At 41.0% G+C, this 21467-nt stretch overlaps 1 protein-coding gene across 1 annotated transcript in view; it reads right to left on the minus strand.

Moving 5' to 3' along the window:
• Nucleotides 1-21467, minus strand: part of LOC311038389 (DNA repair protein XRCC4-like) — a 30735-nt gene that overhangs the window by 1107 nt on the left and 8161 nt on the right. The window contains exons 4-7 of the mRNA XM_084047888.1: nt 12478-12644; nt 11006-11137; nt 10332-10450; nt 1961-2108 (exon numbers count right to left, since the gene is read on the minus strand). Coding sequence (XP_083904014.1) covers nt 1961-2108; nt 10332-10450; nt 11006-11137; nt 12478-12644 — 566 coding nt within the window. The remainder of the gene's footprint in view (nt 1-1960; nt 2109-10331; nt 10451-11005; nt 11138-12477; nt 12645-21467) is intronic.

The following is a 21467-nucleotide window of genomic DNA, read 5'->3' on the forward strand; positions in this document are numbered from 1 at the left end:
TAAGAAGAAGGAACAAAGAAAGATGAAATATGACACACTTGAGGTTCACATGCCCAGGCAGCAGCAGAAGCTTATTCACTTTTTACAAGCAATAAAGACAGAGGTGAATATGATATTCCCTTTAGGTGGAAGGCTATAAATGACATCTGCCCTGAAGGTGGACAGCTGGACATTTTTCCATGAACCCGCCAAAAAACAGGGACAGGACTGAGTGCTACTCCTGAAGCCAGCTTGTACACAGTGTCCAATAGTGAAATGGCGATTGATCCATTGATCGAAATTGCGACCAATTCTACCATTGTATTTTTTTGTTTTGCATAATTGTTTCATACAAATAGCTTCTGCTTTAGCACAACATGCTACACATAAAAATAGAAAATTAATAACATATGAATATGAATATGAATAATTTAGAGAAGAGAAGGAAAAAAAAAACACAACTTTTGGTTACTTGAAAATGTATGACAAAGGTTTTCTAATGAAAATATTTTGGTTACAACCACACCAAGCTGTTGTATTGTGTTGTGTGATGATGGTAAGCAGGGGCATCCGGTGGTGGAAGTAGACTGAAGATCGTGTCTGTATTTCTGTCCCAAAAATCCAAATGAAGCCGAACATTAAGATGACATGACGACAGTGCAACCGTCCACAATGATGAGACAGCAGAACGAAGACACGCTACAGCTAAAGACTCCCAGAGCGTTGCTTCTGAAAGTGAGCGGATTGTTGGGACAAAAATGCAGATCATCTGGAGCAGTGATTGAGCCTTCAGAGCCAATCATACAGTATGGTCCAAACAGCAGGCAGCACAGCAACCCCTCTGGTCATCTTGTCTGGAGAAAACCAACGAATGCCAACTCGCCGAAGCCGTTTCAAAGTTTTCTTTTGTTTTAGTTTTTTTTACCCCCTTTTTCTCCCCAATTTATCATTTATTATTTATCATTATGCACTTGATTCCGCCCCACACACACTTTGTGTGTTGTCACTGCTGCTGTATCCGAACTGACTCACCTGCCAGTGAGGAGCCCCCACCGGGAGGACGTAGACTAGAGCCTTCGCCCTACTCCTCCCGCCCAACACTCCCCGCTGACAGGTTCCTCCCCCCCAGCCCGTAGGAATACGTGACAAATATAACCCTCCCCCTAACACAGGCCAATTGTGCTAAGTGTAGACGCTCGACAAAGCGTGTGTCTTTCCGTGTGTTGCAGACACCTTGAGTTTATGCACTCTTTGCGCCGGGGCGCCTCCAATAAAGAAAAAGCATTTTTGAAGCAGATAAATGCTCGCGACATTATGCTCTATCAGATCAGTCGAAGACGGACCGGCCTGGCAAGGTCAAGACAGAAGGGGCTGCAAGCTACTCCGTTTCTTTAGGCTGCGCATGGCTGCACAAAACAGGTGGCCAGCGCAACCTGCGTTTATCAGCCTGCAGCCTTAGTTCGGTGTGATCGGACCCTAGGAGTTTAAAAATCACTGCTAGTTTACCCTAGAGACTGTGCTGCTCCTTAAGCTGAATTCACACCAGCAGCAATAGCAATCTTTCCACTAAATGGAAAAAGGTGTGACACACCCTGACATCACCTTCATTTCAATGCACATACATATAGTCCATGCCTATTTTAGACCACATCGCACTTCTGGTTGGTTGGCTACCGCTCGGTTTTCCTTCCCACACAGCGAGAGCAGAAAAGGTTGTACTTTTCTCAACTTTGACGCACCTCTTTTTCACGGGTTTCCGCCTTGCGCTGCAGCGGGGAAAAGAAAGCAGCGGTTGCTCTACCTTAGACAATGCATTGAACCTCACCTCTTTCTCAGAACGCAGAAGCGGAAACGCATTCGCTGCTGGTGTGAATTTGGCATTATGCCCCGACGTGCCCCCCCAAAGTGGTTTGAATTTGTCTGTAATGTGATACAGACCATCATGCAGAATGTTCTTGTGTCTTTGTTGTGTGTCTTCTACCTGTGTTTCCTGACTGTCTCTGTCTCTGCACTCGGTCTCTTGGCCTCGGGGGGGTCCGTGGCTCTGAGGTGATGGATGCGTCGCTTGCGACTGGGTGCCACGTCTGTGATGTCACTCACACTCATCAAAGGGCTATGGCTACGCGCTCCTAAAGACAACACAGTCATTCAGTCAGTCAGCCAGACATACAGACATTCAAAAAGCCTAAAAAAACATTTAAACATGGATTAAAGCAAAATAAAATAGAATCTCACTGCCAATTCTAATTTGCCACATGTGAAACAGTGTGAAAGCAGCCCCACCCCCCACACGCTGTGTTTCCTAAACAATATCGTATTATGTAGAATTATGATGTTTAGGAATTATCATTCTAAACGTATTGTTCTTGCTGTTATAAATACAGACAACAAGTTGAAGAAGTTGCTGATTGAGGCTTTAACTTTGCTTTTATGAAATAAAATACTAGACACACTCTTTAATCTATATTCTATTGCTAGTCAGACCAGTTAAAATCATCTTTATTCTTAAAATAACTAATAACCGAAAATAGCTGATCTACAAGAAGAAGATGTGCCCCCTCCCCCCCACATCTCATAATATGTTGTTCCAGGGACCCCTAGAAGCAAAGACTTGAGTTAAAAATGTATGTGTATATATATATATATATATATATATATATATATATATATATATATATATATATATATATATATATATATATATATATATATATATATTCAAAGATTTGTACACATTTTCCAAAAAAAAGCCCCCCAAATATAGCAGATCTACAAGCAAATATAGCACTATGAGCACTATGAGCTTGTATATCTGCTAAATTTTGAATAGCTAAAGAAATCTAAAAATGACACAGATGCGTTCCCGGATTGAATGGGTTAAACCAGGGGTTTTCACAGTCTGAGACGGACTAGTCTGGCATGACCAGCCCTCCGATCTCGCTCCACTGCAGAATGGAGGGTCTGGAGAAACTCTCTTTGGAAACAGTGGATAGAAGGAGCCAGCAGGTCACTCGCTGCGGCGTGGCTCAATTGAGTGGTGATAGGACCAGAGACTGTTTCTGTCTCTATTTTGTTTTGTTTTTTTTACCAACCGAGGAGCCAAAATTAGATCAAACTATTTAGACCAGCAAAAATGGAAATATTATGTATTATAGATTGGCTATTTTCACAATGTTTGCCTCTTTCTTACATAATATCTGACAATTTGGCCAATTTGGTATTAAAAAGGTCTTTAAATCATTAAATTGTCACTTTAGAAATGTGCAGATACCCTGTATTATACTGTGTGCTGGTTTGTTTACTGTTGAGTTAGAAAACAATGTTGCACATTAAGCTAATCATCTGGGGTCCGACCCCCCAAAATAATTTGTGGACCCCCCTGGGTAACCACTGTTCTAGTGTTCTGATTATTGATGTTTTGACCGCTATTTGTCAAAAAGTGCAAGTTGAAATTTGAAAAACATTGATTTGATGAAAGTTTCTATTTGAGAACATTTAACTTATAAGAAAACATGAATAAAAACTAGAAAAAGTGCTCCTCGGAGCACAGGTCTCCGCCAGGTCAGGTAGGCTATTGTGGCCTCCTGGTGGCGCTATAATAGGCCGCGTGAAAAGGTTGCCATTTCTTCTTAGGCCTTGCACGACAATGGGACACTGACTGTATTCATGATTTGAGGCATTTTGTTAAAAACATGTTTTGCTAAATTAGACCTGCTGGTGGCGCTATAACAGGCCAATGTTAAAAGTGTGGCATTTGTTCCTCAACATAGTGTGAATGTGCGTGCAAAGTTTGAGCGCAATTGGACGGTGCGTTCATGATTTGCGGAATTTTGTTCAAAACAAGCCAATAATGCAAACTTTAGATGTCAATCTTAGCCAATCAGTATGGCATATGAAAAATCAAACACATCCGTCGTGATCACATGACTATAGGGATCATGTGTACCGATTTGCGTGAAATTTGGATACAATTGGAAGGAGTAGTATAAAATAATGTGTTTTACATAAGTCGGCCTCCTGGTGGCGCTATAAAAGGCAGATGTGAAAAATGCAGGGCAAAGGTTTTTCCTTGACCTCTAGGGAGTGTGCATACAAAGTTTTACACAGATCGGTGCAATTATAGGTAAAAACACGAACCGGCCTGTTATAGCGCCACCATGAGGCTGATTTGAAAATGTTCAAATGGTAGTTCTTCCTCGGCCTAATGGGAATGAGCGTGCAACATTTCACGGAAATTGCATGCTGTGTTCATGATTTGAGGCATTTTGTTCAAAACGGAGCACTCCTGCAAACTTTGGAAGACATTTTTAGCCAATCAGGATGGAATATGAGAATCTGAAAGACCTATTTTGTTTAATGACTACAGAGATACTGTGTACCGATTTGCGTGATTTTTGGACAAAATCTGTAGGAGTGCTGTCAAAAAATATGTTTTGCACAAATCGGCCTCCTGGTGGCGCTATAAAAGGCCCATGAGAAAAATGTGGGGCAAAGGTTCTGAATTGGCATCCAGGGAGTGCGTGTGCACAGTTTCGCTGCGATCAAGACAACGGTGCCGGAGATTAGCTGGTCACAGACGGACGGACACACGGACACACACACGGACGGACACACGGACGGACGGACGGACGGGGTGGAAAACATACTCTCTCGCCATGCCTTTCGGCCTGGCGGAGACAATAACTAAACACAAACTGTTTTGATGGGTACGAAGGCCCATGGCAAAATCAGTTGTAATTACTGTGTGCACACTGAGCCTGAAACATTATAGCCTGGCCACAAAGTCCATCAAACTGACTAGATTGTGTGTTTTGGAGCGGTTCTGTCGGCTGCCAAACTGCATGGGGTCTAGATTTGGCGAGATGTCATTATTAGAATCCAGCTCCCAGAAAAAATGTTCACATATTTTTAGAGAGTTGAGCTGTTTAACCCTTTCAAGCCGGGAACGCATCTGTGTCATGTAACATGTTTAGATTTCTTTGGCCATTAAAAAAAATTGCAGATATACAATCTTGTAGATCTGCTATTTTTGAAAAATCTTGAAAATGTATTGATGTACCACTGATAGCAACATACTGGTAGGATTTAGAAATCATTTTTAGATATGCATTTGGCCGCGGATCCCCATCTCAAAATAGTTTGTTCCAGGGACCCCCGAGAAGCAAAGATTGGAGTTACAAATGTTGTCATGCTGTCTATGAACAAGCAAACAGTAAATCGTCTCTGTCGTGGTGTAAACCTCATATGTCCAAAACTGTATTTAACCACTTAAGCCCCAACGACATGCCCAAAATAGGGTGAGAGGGTTAAAAAAAAAACAGGAAACATCCACTGCATAATTGCTGATGTGGTGAAATAATGACAGATCAGTCAGACCAATATATGGGTCGGAGCACTATAGTGGACACTAGTGCACCTGGGTTAGCCACAACTTTTCATGTAAATCTCACTTCTCCCATAAGAGGTGGCATTAAATGTATTTGGCCGCGGACCCCCATCTCAAAATATTCTGTTCCAGGGACCCCCAGAAGCAAAGATTTGAGTTAAAAATGTTCTTAATGGATTGAGGACCCCTTAAGAACCACTTTCTCTGTGGAACGGCTCCTAACCGCATACTGTACTGTCTGTGGCCCCTAGCTGCTAACTGCTTCACGGTAACATTCCCCAGGGCTGGTTTCTGCGAAAGCGTGCCTGTGATGTGAGCTTACACACACACACCTGCATTGTTTGTGTTAGATTAGAGTCCAACCTCTATAGATAATAACAGTAACTAATAACGTAATGTTTTTCTGTTCATGGCGACCAGCTGTCCCTTTCACCTCCAGTCCCTCCATGCCTGCCCTGCCATGTTCTGAAAACAGCTGCTTTCTAAACCAGGCATTTTCAATACATAGCAGCCCAATGGTTCTCAAAGTGGGGTACAGGGACCCCCAGGGGTCCTTGGAGGGGGGTTCCAGGGGGTCCCCAGCAAAAGCAGTTAATATAGCATCACAATAACAAAAATTAACACTTAATCCATTTGTATGTTGGCTATTCAAAAATAGCAGATCTGCATAAATTATGCAATTCTTTTTTTATTATTATTATTATTATTTTATTTGTAAGATTTATTTTTGGGCTTTTGATGCCTTTATTGATAGTGAAGTGAAGTCAGACAGGAAATGGGGAGAGAGGCAAAGGCCACCGGGGGCGGGACCCGAACCCGCGACCACAACGCCAGGCTACCCTGGAGCCCAGGCACCCGGACCGCCAGGCCAGCGGCCCGGGCCGACATGCGATTTTTTGGAGAAATGAGGTTTCCACCCGACACAGCGACAATATTGTTCAAATGCAGGAGACACAGAGATAGATGGCAGGTGACAGCACACATGTTGTTTGCCTCTCTCTCTTTTCATCACCTCCCTAATTGCTTCCACACAGACACCAGGCCAAACCACATGAAACGAACACAACTCTCAAATCAACGCAACATGGAAACAAACCCAATGGCAGACAGGAAAACAAGTGGCAGCTAACCTTGTAGAAATTAAGCATTTTATACTGTATTGCTGTGTCTTTCCTGTTTGTCACATTTGCTGAAAACTGTATACATCAGTGGTTCTCAACCAGTGGTCCGAAGACCATCAATGGGGGTTCCCACGGTCCCCAGCTAAATGATGGAGTTGGTAACCAAATGGACCCTTATCGATCTTAAACTCTTGAGTGTAAAATGAAACCAAATGGACCCTTACGGGTCCATTTGGTTTCATTTTACGCTCTCAAGAGTTAAATTATTGTTAAATATCTGCATTACTTAATTTAAAATAAGTCAATCAACGTTTGCCTGTTATCTCTCCTATGCTACCACTGCCACATCAATACAGCATGGAATTATGGACAAAATCCTATCCAACGATAACAAAATATTCTAAGTTTTGGGTCTGAGAGTCTAAATCTCATCAAACGGTCCGCGGCTCAAATGCAGAATAAATAATGGATACCCTTGATATGAAAAGGGTATATATCATAAATTAACCACGTTCAACCTGGCAAACAAATACCAAAACATTTAAAGAAAATCCAATTCCCCCCCCTGCCTTAAAACTACATGAGTAAGTGTGTAGCCTTGGGCAGCTTGATGTACAAGTATATCCTCTGGACATGATGTACAAGTACACCCCCTGGACATGATGTACAAGTACACCCGCTGGACATGACGCTAGTATGTCACATGGACTTAAACCCCCAATCCAACCCTTGATGCTGAGTGCCAAGCAGGGAGACATAAGTTCTCTGGTATGACCCGGCCGGGGGATCGAACCCCAACCTAAAAACTCTCAGGACAGACACACTCTACCTACTAGACACTGAAGGTATACAGACTCTGTAACCGCTACACAAACACATTAAACGCATACCTACACCACAAAATGTCTTTTAACTACAGTACTTAGACCCTGGCGTCCCCCTCCCCCTATTTGGTCTGCTCTGACTGGCAGCACACCACCGGTGGCTGAGTCATTGTCGTGGCAACGGAGACAACACAGGAACCTGTGAGATTTTCCTGTACACCGGTTTTTGGGTGTACAGCCGGTGAAGGACAGAGTGCCAAGGGAGTCGGAACAACGCACATACATCGCCAAGGAGGCCCCAGTCCTGCAGCTCAGCTCCAGTATATGGAGGACTATACCATGAGTAATGCCTGGCTTTACACCTCAAGTCCACATAAGGGTTGTGTGACGTCCGTAATTCCATTTAATATATCGTCGTTGTCAGGCAGAAAACCTCATATCTGATATCTCCATATTTCAACGTTTTATATGTTTTCGTAAATTAATGCCCTACTACTACTTCATCATACAAGAGTGTTGCACAAAAGTAGTGAAAATAGCTGATGTACAAGCTCACAGCGGCTCGCATCGCTGACGCCGACAAAAATGTTTTTGTTTTTTTATTTGTGTAAAGTGTAATTGAGTATCCTGAAATCTCTATGAACGCAATGATGTTATTACATGGTCAAGCAACCAAATTGGATCCTGGTACATGATGTACAGTATACAGGCTTTCCGAAATCCATAGCAAAAGTAAACATTTTGGGGGGCAAATTTCGCAAACACATCAGAAATCATGGAGGTTCCTGTAGGATTTAACCCATTCAATCCGGGAACGCATCTATGTCATTTTAAGATTTCTTTGGCTATTCAAAAAATAGCAGATATACAAGCTCATAGTGCAGTCCCCAGGTCAAATATGATTATTTTGGGGGGTCCCCGCAGTTCAAATATGATTATTTTGGGGGGGATCGCAGCCTTAAAAGTTTGGGAACCCTTGCTACAGGTTCAGGTCTGATTTAGTGCAACAACAAAAAAAAAGCCCAGTACTAACAGTTACTGTCTCTTTTTATTTGTATGTATTGGTGTTTTGGGGATGAACAACGTGAGGCCCACTACTCAGCGTTGCATAATACTGTGGTGATGTCATGGTTGGTTCCTGGGCAGGAATAATAACACCCGTCACCCAGTGGAATCCCCCCGAGTCCGAGTGACGCATAAACACACGCGTTCCCATGACAACAAGTCCAACTTTTTAAAAAAAAATAATAATTCAAAAATAGAATAACGTATGTGTCATAAATCTTAACAGTTTTCTGAAAAAAAAACGTATGTTGCTATATCAGCGGTTCTCAAACTTTTTCATGTCAAGGAGCCCCAAAAAAGTATTTGGCCGGGGAACCCGATCTGAAAATATTTTGTTGCCAGAAGCAAAGATTTGAGTCACAAATGTTCCCTTAAAAAAAAATATATATATATTATTCATAGATGTGTACGAATTGTCAAGCTTTTTCAAAAATAGCAGCTCTACAAGCTAGGTGCCAGGCTATAAGATTTTATATCTGCTATTTTTGAATAGCCAAAGTATAAAATAATGGTTATAGCGAAAATCTAAAATGACACGGATGCGTTCCGGGATTGAATGGGTTAAGGAACATAACACATTGAGACCTTAACCCATTACAACCGGGATCATCTGTGTCGTGCGCGCGCTCGCGCGTGTGTGTGTGCGTGGGTGTGAATGCACGTGTGAGAGCACACACAGAAAGGTTATTCTGGGCTACATGATATGTGTGTGTGTGTGTCGTTTCTCTGCATAAACTCTTAAGAGGAAGTTATTGCTCAATATTACTCCATGTGCTCCTGGGTCCTATTTTTCATTTTATTAGAGTTTTTATTTTTAAAGACATTTTGGTCAGAGATATACACAGATATTCTCCCCCCCCCCCCCTTTTCTCTCTCTCTCTCTCTCTCTTATGCACACACACACACACACACACACACACACACACACACAGATTATATCACTGTTTCTCAATTTTGAGTCCAGGGACCACCAAGGGGCCAAATGGACCCTTACGGATCTGTAACTCTGTGAGTTAAAGTAACACAGGATTCTACAGTGAGGATTGGAGTCCCCCCCAATATGCATATTAATCAACCTGTGGGTCCTTGAAGTGAAGAAAAGTCCATAAAGCAGTAATTCTCAAACATTTTCATGCCAAGGACCCCCAAATTGATATATATTAGGCCGCGGACCCCCAACTGAATTTGTTTTTGTGCCAGGGACCCCCCCAGAATAGAAGACGTGTAAAACAAAAACATTTTTCAAACACTTTGAAGATTTTTTAGCAAATAGCAGATTGTACAAGCTCGCAGCACGGCACAAAGTAAGTGACATCTGCTATTTTTGAATAGCCAACCTATAAAAGGTGGTTAAAGTGGTTAAAATGATTGTGATGCTATATTATTAACACATGTTGCTGGGGACCCCTTGGAACCCCCCCCCCCCCCCCCCCCCCCCCCAAGGACCCCACTTTGAGAACTAATGATTTAGATCAAACCGGTTTATTCATAAAGCAGAATGACTTGCTTTAGACCAGTGTTTTTCAACCCTTTTCATATCGAGGTCCATTATTTATTGGGCATTGGAGCCACAGACCACCATTTGATGAGATTTAGACTCTCAGACCCAAAACGTAGAATATTTTGTTATCGTTGGATACGATTTTGTCCACAATTCCATGCTGTATTGATGTTGGTACTGTACCAGGAGAGATAACAGGCAAACGTTGATCAAAATAACAATTATTTAATTAAGTAATGCAGATGTTTAACAATAATTTAACTCTTGAGAGCGTAAAATGAGACCAAATGGACCCTTTTCATTTTACACTCTCAAAAGTTAAAGATCTATAAGGGTCCATTTGGTTACCAACTCTCCATCATTTAGCTGGGGACCACCTGGAACCCCCTCAAGACCACTGATGGTCCCCGGACCACTGCTTTAGATCACTCAGGTTGGTTCATAAAGCAGCTTACCCTGGGAGGTTGACGTGGAGGTGTGTGGTCCCGGCTGTTCTTCATCGGTGCTACCACCATACTCATCATCCCCCTTCTGGTGGAGTGCTGCTGAAGCGCTCTGTTTGGCTGCTTCTGACCTACATATATATGACACATTAAGAAACCAGGAGGAGAAAAGGCTGAAATGTACATGTACATGTACTGTACACACAACACAACATTTAATCCATTAACACCGGGCACCAAGCTCATAGCGGCACCAAATGCCACGCTATGAGCTTATATATCTGCTATTTTTTTTTAAATTGCGGAAAGATCTTTGCAAATCTTTGACACTATATATATATATATATATATATATATATATATATATATATATAAGTGTGTTTTAAAGCGAACATTTTAAACTCCGATCTGTGCTTCTGGGGGTCCCTGGAACAATATATTTTGAGATGAAAGTCTGCGGCCAAAACAATATCATTTTGGGGGTCCTTGACATGGAAAAGTTGGATATTTCTGGAACGACATGGAATATCTAAATACTGAAACAACAAGCAACTTAAAAACTGTTTGGGGAGCTCACAAAAAGCCAGAGTAGATGTTAAAATGACCCCAAACATGTTTTAAAGTGAAATTCCCCTTTAAGGTACGGTAACTAAGTAGTGATGGTGATAAACATAATCCACGCGTACCTGGCTTCCTCTAATTGTTTTATGGTTTCTTGAAGATGCCGGATCTTCTTCTTCTTCTCGTTGAGGATCAGGAGGAAGCGAGAATAGAGCTCGGTTTCTAGAGACTCCTTTCCATCGACATAGCGCTTCAACCTACAACCAGGAAACACCAGTTAACACAGTAATAATCGTCTCTGTCAGGTGTAAACCTGACAGAGACGATCTACGTCTCTACGTAGATCTACGTCTCTACGTAGATCTACAAGCTCGAAACGTGGCGCGAAGCGACACGTTTTGAGCTTGTGGATCTGCTATTTTTTAATTTTTAATTTTGTGTGACGCTGTGGTATGATCAAGTAGGGCGTTAGTTTATGAAAAAAACACGAAAAGTTAGAATATGGAGATAAGAGGTTTCTGAGGTTTCTGCCCGCAACAGCGATATGTTACTCTATATATGCTGTATTTCCACAAACCAGTCACCGCACCGCACGATTGTGCCGTTGTTTCCATATACAAGGACCCAGGCCAAAGTGGGCTCAGTCGGGCAAAAAGGGCCCGAAAAGGATGCCAAGTTTAACCCCACATCCCTGAGAGGTCTGAGGCAGGCCTAACAGGGACAAACCGATGACGTGCAATGCTGCTTGCTTACTGATCGGCCGTGGTCATGATGTTTTGGTAGACTAAAGTGAGGACTTTGCTCTCCCCCAGGACTTCAGAACATGTACATAGTTTGCTGTGTTTTAGTTTTTATTTGTATACAATTGTTTTACACTATAGGTTTACAGACCTATAAGGGTCCATCTGGTTCGTAAGGATAACTTGAGTACTGCCTGCGTACAGGTGATTTGTATTGGTGTACAGGACATTGGCCACTTACATTACTTTATTAGGCAAGAAGCAACGTCACATCCTGGCATTATCCTTCTAGCCTTAAAGGGGAAATCCACCCATTTTCAATATTTAACTATGTCATTAATATAGCATAAAGGAGTTGTGTGGAAATAAGAAAAAAGTTCCCCCCTTTCTGTGTTGCCTTGAACTGGAGGATTGATTGTGGGTTTAACATTGCAAATTACAACGTGATGACTCATCATGTTGTAATTTGCAATGATGAGTGCTGTTTTTTCCCACCAGCATTTTCCGTTCTTTTTCCCCCTTCTATTCCTCTTGATAGCAATATATTGTGCAAAAGATTGCAAATCATGGCAGTCACCCATTCTAGTATCGTTATCTTACAATAACATAGTGTAAACGATTTAGTGTCAAATAAATGTGTTCTGTATTTCACCGTCCCATTGCGAGTTTGTAGATCAGCTATATCTGCTGGCTATTTTGTCCAAAACCTGGCATGGTTCAACACAACATGTAGATCATCCATAAAGCTCTAAATCGCTTTAGTATCAAAAATAGTAACGTGCGTGCGTGCGTGCGTGCGTGCGTGCGTGCGTGCGTGCGTGCGTGTTTGCATGCATACTGTATGTATGAGTAGTTACTCTGCAGTGATGTGTTGCTGTTCAGTTGCGAGTCTGTTGTTGTGTTCTTTCAGCTCCTGGTTGCGTGTCTTCAGTGTGCGTTCTCTTTCAACACTCAGAAGAAGCAAGTCTTTCACTGCTTCAGCTGGATCTGGGACCGCTCTCAGCAACACAGAACCCAAACGCAACTGGGGGAAAAAAACAACAACAGGAAAATAGGAAATGAGGGAAATTTGTGCAAAAGTTAATAGCTGAACACTGCAATTTGTAATTTGTAATTGTTACCTTGTTCCAAAAACAAATTGCATTGCTTTATCACTGCGTAATATGTGTGTTCTGTGTGGATGTAGCGTACTGATGACAACGGCTCATTAAACTAAAATATTTTTAGATGAATTAATCACACAAAAAACGCTCCTGGCGTGTAAGGGACCTTTAAAAAATAAATTGGCAAAAATGTAATTACATTTACAAGATCGCACAACATCAAGATCTACAAGTTGTACAAGGCGACGTGTTGTGAGCTTGTAGATCGATTCTTTTTTTGCTTTTCACTGTACGAACTACGAAGAAGTATAAAGGGCTTAACCTATTCAATCCAGGAGAGCATCTGAGGCACCATTGATATAGCAACATACGTTTACGCTTACTGTTGGGATTTAGAAGACATTTTTAGAATCAGCCTCAGGTCTTGATGGGTTTGAAGTAGTTCATTTTATTGCACAATGGAGGAGGGTACTATTAAATGCTTTTTTCTCCCCCTTCCTATTTTTTAGACCTTGTCTGACCTGTAGCTCAACGCACCCAGACACAAAGGGCCTCTGTCCCCCAAACATCCAGTTTTTCCCTCTAAAAAACATTGCTTCTTGCCAGTTTCACACAAAGATAGTAGCCTGTGCTCCTAGTGTCACTATCACTGCTGATCTCCATCCATACAGCTGTGAACTCCCCAAATAACTGACCCCTGCTCTGGGAGGCAGGGCCAAGTCTGTTTGCAGCTGTGCATAAAAAAGGTCTATATCTGATAACAGACATGGCAGGGCGAAGCATAATTTTACTTGTATTATGAGTAATTTAATCATGGTACAGTATGGCACTCCTGCTAGAGGACACGGGTAGCATTGCCAACTACAGTACCTGAAATTTAGGTCCATTTGGCTCCATTTGTACACTCTCAGAGTTATACACCCGTAAGGGGCCATTTGGAAGCCCCTCAAGGAACCATGAGGATCCCTGGACCACACTTTGAGACCCACTGGTGTAGCGGAGTGTTTCCAGTAGGCCAAGATGTGGTGAAAATAGCTAAGCTAACAAGCTCACAACACTTCGCGATAAAGCTATTTTCAAAAGGTTTCAAACTTTTTTTTTAACCTGCCCCAACATAGGGGCAGCAGGTTCAGAGAGTCTTTAAACTCAGGAGTGGATGAAGAGACCATCTTAGAAAGAAAGCGAACGGCCTTTTTGTATGTAGTTGAAGCGCAAGGGGGCGGGGGGCGGGTGGGGAGAGAGTCAGCGCACTGAAGTCAAGGCACAGACTACTGTGTTGTTGACAGACAACGGATGCACGCTTATGAGAAACAACAAAAATAAAACCTGGCAAAACAGTTGCGTGCATTAGCGCAAGATGAGGATAAAAGAAACATTCAGTCTAAATGTCCAGTAATTCGCAACTACTACCAATACTTTTGTATTTGAAACTTTACATTTCTCTAAATATTATAAACTCTCAGGACAGCCTAATACAAATATAATTTATGAAAAGGCTACTAGGCTACAGTGAAGTCGGACTGAATGACTGAAACGTTTTTTCTTTCTTAACTCTCTTGGTGATTATCTGGCACAGTAGTTGTGGATTAGCAAACTGGACATTAATGTTTCCTTTTCGCATGCGAATTACTGGACATCTAGACTGAATGTTTCCTTTATCCTCATCTTGCGCTAATGCACGCAACTGTTTTGCCAGGTTTTATTTTTGTTGTTTCTCATAAGCGTGCATCCGTTGTCTGTCAACAACACAGTAGTCTGTGCCTTGACTTCAGTGCACGGACTCTCTCCCCACCCGCCCCCCGCCCCCTTGCGCTTCAACTACACGCAAAAAGGCCATTCGCAGAAAGAAAGGGGATGCGAGAGAGGAGAGGTAAACAGTAACACTGTGGTATGCTAACCACGTCAGGTAACACCTGCAGCGTGTGAGAGCCCTGCTAAAGAGAGTGGGACAGGAGCTGCTATTACAGGACAAAATGAGCAGGCATTAGGCCCTGGAAAGACCTCTCATTATGACTCATAATAACATTATGACAGATCCATTTACTGTTTGTGATGTTGAGCAAGAGAAAACCCCGGGGTAGGGTAACCTCCGTCCACTCCGCCCCGCATCATGCACACGTCTCAGCGGAGTTCCGTAAAAATCTGTTCTTTGAAAGTCTTTTTTAGGACACAGAGATCTATTCAGTTCCTCTTTGCCGTTTGTTGCACACTCACTTGGCTTTCCATTCTGTCATTGTTTCCATGGTAACAGAACACATGTTTTGTGTATGCGTCTGTGCATGTGTGTGTGTATGTGTGTGTGTGTTCCTGAGTCCAGATCACATCTGATGCAGTCCTTTTGCTAAATAACATCATGTTTTTTCTCCACTTCCATAGTGAAATAAGAGAAATAAACCACCTCCATCCTGACCTCCATACTTGACTATTAATTGACGCTCAAATAATTGCAATTAACGATTTTATTGCGTTTCTGTCGTTGAACATTGGAACATTGTGAATTAAAAATAAAAAGTTTGACTTTTAGGCTTCGTAAACAAAAGGCATGACAAATAACTCAATGACTTTATACTTTAAAAAAACATGCAGATCCGCTATTTCCTGACACGTTTTGAGCTTGTAGATTAGTCTATTTACACTATTTTTGAAAATGTTTGAAAATATATGAACATTTTTCAAGATGGAAATGATTATGACGATTATGCAAAATATTGTTGCACATCTCAAATATTTGCGATGAGGCGATTATGCAATAATTGTGACCGGCCCGGCTAACACACCCAAGGTCCGTATTGTCACTGTTGGAAAGAGACCATCTTTCATGTTTTTCATTTAACACATATACTGCCAATCCCGAGATATCTCGGGACATTAAATCGACCCGTTACCTGCGTATCCCGAGATATCTCGGGATCGTCTTTTAATGTGGTTTAATAACGAAAAAAAAATGTTTTGGTACCATCCTTGATTTTTTTTTTTCCCCATGACGCTTCCGACCCATCCTATGAGAAAATTTCCGACAACCGTTTCCGGTTCGTTTTTTATCCTGAAAAAACAGTTTTTCCCTGGTTTTGGCTAAAGATCATGGTTTTCACACGGTTTAAAAAACGAATGGTAAGCTCCGGTTGTATTTTCTTTTCTTTGATCGACGAACGGTTATCCTCTTTGTGTTTAAAAACGATCTGATAGCCGATCGGAGGCTAAGCTAATCTAAGATGGCCGGTGGGGAAACGTCACAGCCACGTCACAGCCAAACGGATATGACGTTTGCAGCCTCTTTTCGCGGCTGATAACACAGAAGAAGAAGAGGGAAAAAAAGTGTAAACATTATGAGGGCTCGTACGTCCGTCGTTGCTGTTTATAAACACCATCCGATCGCGGATTTTAATGGATATATGTTTTTTGTGAACGGTTCAAAAGGCTATAAAACTCAAAAACGCTGGCAGTGGGTGAGTACCTTATGAATAAACTCTGGCAGGGAATGTGTTAATCTACTTTGTTATATGACTGTGTCGTGCAAAAGGAGCAAAGAATTGATGATCTACAAGCTCAAACACGTCACATGTGAGCTTGTGGATCTAATATTTTCACTATTCCATTGCCTATAATGACATGCTCAAAATAGGGATGTCAGGTTGAAAGTGATTAAGACTCTCTGTGTGTCTGTTTATGAATATTTAACCAATCAAAAGTATAAAAGGTAAGTAGTAAGTAGTTCACCGAAAAAATTACTTATTTTCTATCAATTACACACCCCATGAAGCATTGAATTCATGGAGATTTCTTAGTTTTTATCGCATTCCTAAGCCAATAATTTGATAACGGTCTCTCCGTTAAGAGACACAAAGGGGACTCTTTGTGTCTCCTACCGGAGAGACCGCCGGGTTATCATTGGGTGTAATGTGTAATTGATAGAAAATAAGTAATTTTTTGGGGTGAACTACTAGACTACTAAGAGGAGCTTGTGATGAAATAATAACTACAGTGGATCCATTGGAACAGAGGTTATTTTTTGTCTTCCTATTTAGTGAATAATAACAGTTTGGAACATGCGAGATTTACACCCCACAGCGACCATACAGTATAATGTATGTACTGTATTGTATACTGTACATACTTTTTGCATAACGTTTTCCAAAACAAGCCTCTAACACAGTGGCTCCGAAACGTGCATTTTGATGTCTTCCTGTGATCTAAACTAGAGAAAATAGCAGATCTACAAGCTTTCTTACAATTTTTAAATGCATAGAATTTGTTAGATTCTTTTCTTCTCCCTTTTTTCTTTTTTTAATTAAATTATTTTGAAAAAGGTTGTGAATTTGTTTGGGATTTTTTTTGAAAATATTTTGAAGTAATAATTACAAACAAAATGTAGGAAACCCAAAAAATAAAGGGATATTTACTCCACGACAGCTGACCCAAACATAGGTCCTGACCCACTGTTTGAGAACCACTGCTCTAACAGACCTGTACACATTTCCTCCTTACAGTTATAGAGCAAAACAGTTTGAAAGCGCACAACATGCAACATCTCTAACTGCTGATTATGGATATTCATAACGTTGGACTGTGTCTCTCATTGCTCAAGCATTGGTAAATAGACAATAGGGCAACAACAGTGCCGTCCAAAAATAAAGTTGAAACAAATGTCCCCTAATACAGTGGTTCTCAACTCACAACGTGAGGCGTTGAAGAAAGATCTGCTATTTTCACAATATTTATCCATGGAACAGAGTCAAGCTAAAAGTAATGCCCCAACAACAATTCCAAGTGCTTGTCAGGGTGGAGGAGTCCCCAGTTCAAATATGATTATTTTGGGGGGGTCACAGCCTGAAAAGGTTGAAAACCACTGATCTAACAGACTTGTACACATTACCCTTCTACTGCTGGTTATGGTAATTCATAACGTTGGACTGTCTCTCACTCTCATTGCTCAAACATTAGTAAATAGACAATAGGGCAACAACAGTGCCGTCCAAAAATAAAGCTGAAACAAATGTCCCCTAATACTGTATTAAAATAGAACAAACAGTAAATCATGATTACACAGCTGGAGAGCAGTGCGATGGCTGATGATAGGAGAACAATTCCATAACTGCTTCAACAACATAACAATGCTGCCTTGTCTGTTGTTTGGGCACGCACCAATTCTCAGTGAGAACTAGGGTTTTAGGATTTTGACGCATCTGGGTAACCACTTGAACCATTATTTTATAATTTGGCTATTCAAAAATAGCAGATATACAAGCTCATAGCGCGGCACCGAGTGCCGCTATGAGCTTGTAGATCTGCTATTTTCGAGAAGAAGAAAAAAACGTGAAAACGTGTGCAAATATTTGAATATTCATATACATTTGAACTCAAATCTTTGCTTCTGCATGGGGGTCCCTGGAACTAAATATTTTGAGATGGAGGTCAGCGGCCAAATACATATCATTTTGGTGGTCCTTGACATGAAAAGGTTTGAGCACCACTGATATAGAAACATACGTTTTTTCAGAAACCTGTTAGGCTTTTTGATTTGTAGATGCGTTCCCGGATTGAAGGGGTTAAGAATTATTTTAATAATTGGTCATGTATTGGTATGGTGGTGATGAAAATGGTCAATCTACAAGCGACAAGTTGCTATATTGCTTTTTTTTATATAGATCAGTTATGTTAATACATTTTTGACACCAGGCTGAAAAACCTTAATGACATGAACCCTAGCATGACTAAATGACTCAGAGGTGAACTCACAGAGAATGCATGGATTGTGGCCACTGACTGCAGCATGAATTTCACATCATTAGCGCCTTGATATCAGCACCGTAAGAAGGATCGATTCCCAAAACGATATTGCACTAATGATATGCCGGCGCAAAAAAACCCACGCCCATAAAGTTTTGCAGCTGAGTGCAATTTGCCCTCGTCCTTTAACCCATTCGATGCGGGAACGCATCTGTGTCATTTTAGATGTCTTTGACTATTCAAAAATAGCAGATCTACAAGCTCATAGCTATGAGCTTGTAGGTCTGCTATCTTTGAAAAAGAAATCTTGAAAATGTGTGCAAATCTTTGAATATGTATATACATTTTTAACTCAAATCTTTGCTTCTGTTGGGGATCCCTGGAACAAAATGTTTTGAGATGGGGGGTCCCCTTGACAAGAAAAAAGTTTGAGAACCACATTACAGCAACATAAGTTTTTTTTTTAAACTGTTAGGATTTAGATTTAGAAGACATTTGTAGAATCCCCACAAGCAAAGATTTCTTTTTAAAATACCAGATCTACAAGCTCGTATCGTGAGCTTGTAGATCTGCTATTTTTTAATAGCCAAAGTATAAAAATAATGGTTATAGCTGAAATCGAAAATGACACAGATGGGTTCCCGGATTGACCCATTTAGACCTGAGGCCGATTCTAAAAACGCCTTCTAAAACCTAACCATAGTTTTCTGAAAACGTTCAAATTCTTACTAAAAATAAAAAACAAAAAATGTTATAGCAACAACTAATGAGACACAGAGGTGGCATCCGGATTGAAAGGTATAACAACATATAGGTAGCAACAGGTCTCAATGGGTTAAGGCCAAATTGTACTCAGCTGAAAATGTGTGTCTGATTGCAATTAACCATGTGGCACGATATAAATAGTGGCTTTACGCCGCACAGCTACTTAGTGCTGATGCATCTTTTGACTGTCACTGAAGAGTCTGTGGAAATGGTGATGTCTTTATGTAGGCCTAGCACAAAGTAGTAATGAAAACCATTCGTTTGATTAGAGCCAGTCGAGTCAGCCATCAGCAATTTGAGATAAAAAAAAAATATATTTAGTTTGCACAACCTAATGTGCCACATTGAAGTCTCCTTGTTGGGCAGAAGCTTAAATGTTCAAACCTTTCTTCCAATTAGGCTACATACAGTACATCTGGAAATTGGACTATTAGTGAACAATATTGTTGTTAATACATACTGTGTTTGAATCGGGCCGGTAGGACCTACCAGTTTGGGGTCATCCCTATGTTCCCCAGGTTCTATGTTCCCCGGGTTTTATGTTCCCCACGTACCTTACGGTTAGGGTTTAGGGTTAGTTTTAGGGTTGACCACTTGAACCCTAGCTTCCCTATTTGGATAGAACATTTGCCAAAAATCTACAGATCTACAGCTCGCTGCGACGCCTTGTATGCTTGTAGATTGGCTATTTTCGGCAAAGACATTTGGTGTAGGAGGAAACAAGAGCAGACCAAGTACAGAGCCATGGGACAGTATTGAGGGTTTAAGTGGTTAAATGTCTGAAGATACACATCAACAAGAATCCAACACTGATGATAGTGCTGTCAAACATGTCTATGAAGCTATATATGAAATATATGAGCTTAAGTTTAATCTGCAACACAATTTTATACAATATGTAGTGGGGGGTCCCTGCTCCATCTCTCTCTCAGCTAAGGGGTCATTGGCCTGAAAAACGGTGAAGACCCCTGTCTTAAAGTGTAAGAATTTTTCCACGAATATAGTGGCATTCATTATTCATTCATTATTGTTACAAATTAGAGCTTGTAGAAAGTAAAAGGGGAACAAGTACAGTATGTTGAAATGATCACTCATAGAGAATATTCACACACACCCATGATCTGAACATGAATCACAGAATATTCACTCACACACCCCATGTGTGTGTGTGTGTGTGTGTGTGTGTGTGTGTGTGTGTGTGTGTGTGTGTGTGTGTGTGTGTGTGTGTGTGTGTGTGTGTGTGTGTGTGTGTGTGTGTGTGTGTGTGTGTGTGTGTGTGTGTGTGTGTGTGTGTGTGTGTGTGTGTGTGTGAATGAGTCCATGTTCCGTTAACCCATTCAATCCTGGAACGCATACTCATGTCATTTTATACTTAAGAATATTCAGAAATAGCAGATCTACAAGCTCATAGCACAACACCGGGTGCAACGCTACGAGCTTGTATTTTCTTTGAATATTTTTAAAGCAAATTATTTTTACTGAAATATTTGCTTCTGGGGATTCTACAAATGTCTTCTAAATCCTAACAGTTTTGTTTTTTTTAACTTATGTTGCTTCAGTATATGATCAGTGGTTCTCAAACTTCTTTCATGTCAAGGACCCCCAAAATGATATGTATTTGTCAAATGTGTTTATTCAAAGATTTGCACACATTTTCAGGATTTTTTTTTTTTTTTTCAAAAATCCTGCAGATTCAAAAACAGCAGATCTTGTTAGATCTGCTATTTTTGAATCGCCAAAGACATCTAAAGTGACACAGATGCGTTCCCGGATTGAATGGGTTAATTATGCGATTGCAACCTCTGAAATTGGTCACTGCAACACTGCACAGATGTTGCAAGTAAAAGTGTTGCAAAGGTCAATGTGGGACAGATGCATCACTTTTGTGATGCGAGGGAGAGAACATCGATCTGAGAGGTCCACTCCACACTCACTGACCCGTTTGAGAGGTTGTGATCACAAACGTTACTGGAACATTTACTTAAACAAAACTAAAACATGACTACTGTAAATGTTGGATTGGAATGTATGGAAGTTTGCAGCTGTCATTGTATTTATGAAATTGTCAATCTACTAATTCACTGACAGGACTGACAGGCAAACCTCATATGCTTACAAATTGTTAACCCATTATTTTACATTTTTGCGTTGGCTATTCAAAAATGGCATACGTACAAGCTCACAGTGCGTCACTTCATGTCACGCTGCGAGCTTGTACATCTGCTATTTTTTAACATGTCTTGAAAGTGTGA

The sequence above is a fragment of the Gymnoscopelus microlampas genome, assembly GCF_963454915.1.
Source record: "Gymnoscopelus microlampas genome assembly, chromosome: 21".
NCBI lineage: Eukaryota > Metazoa > Chordata > Actinopteri > Myctophiformes > Myctophidae > Gymnoscopelus > Gymnoscopelus microlampas.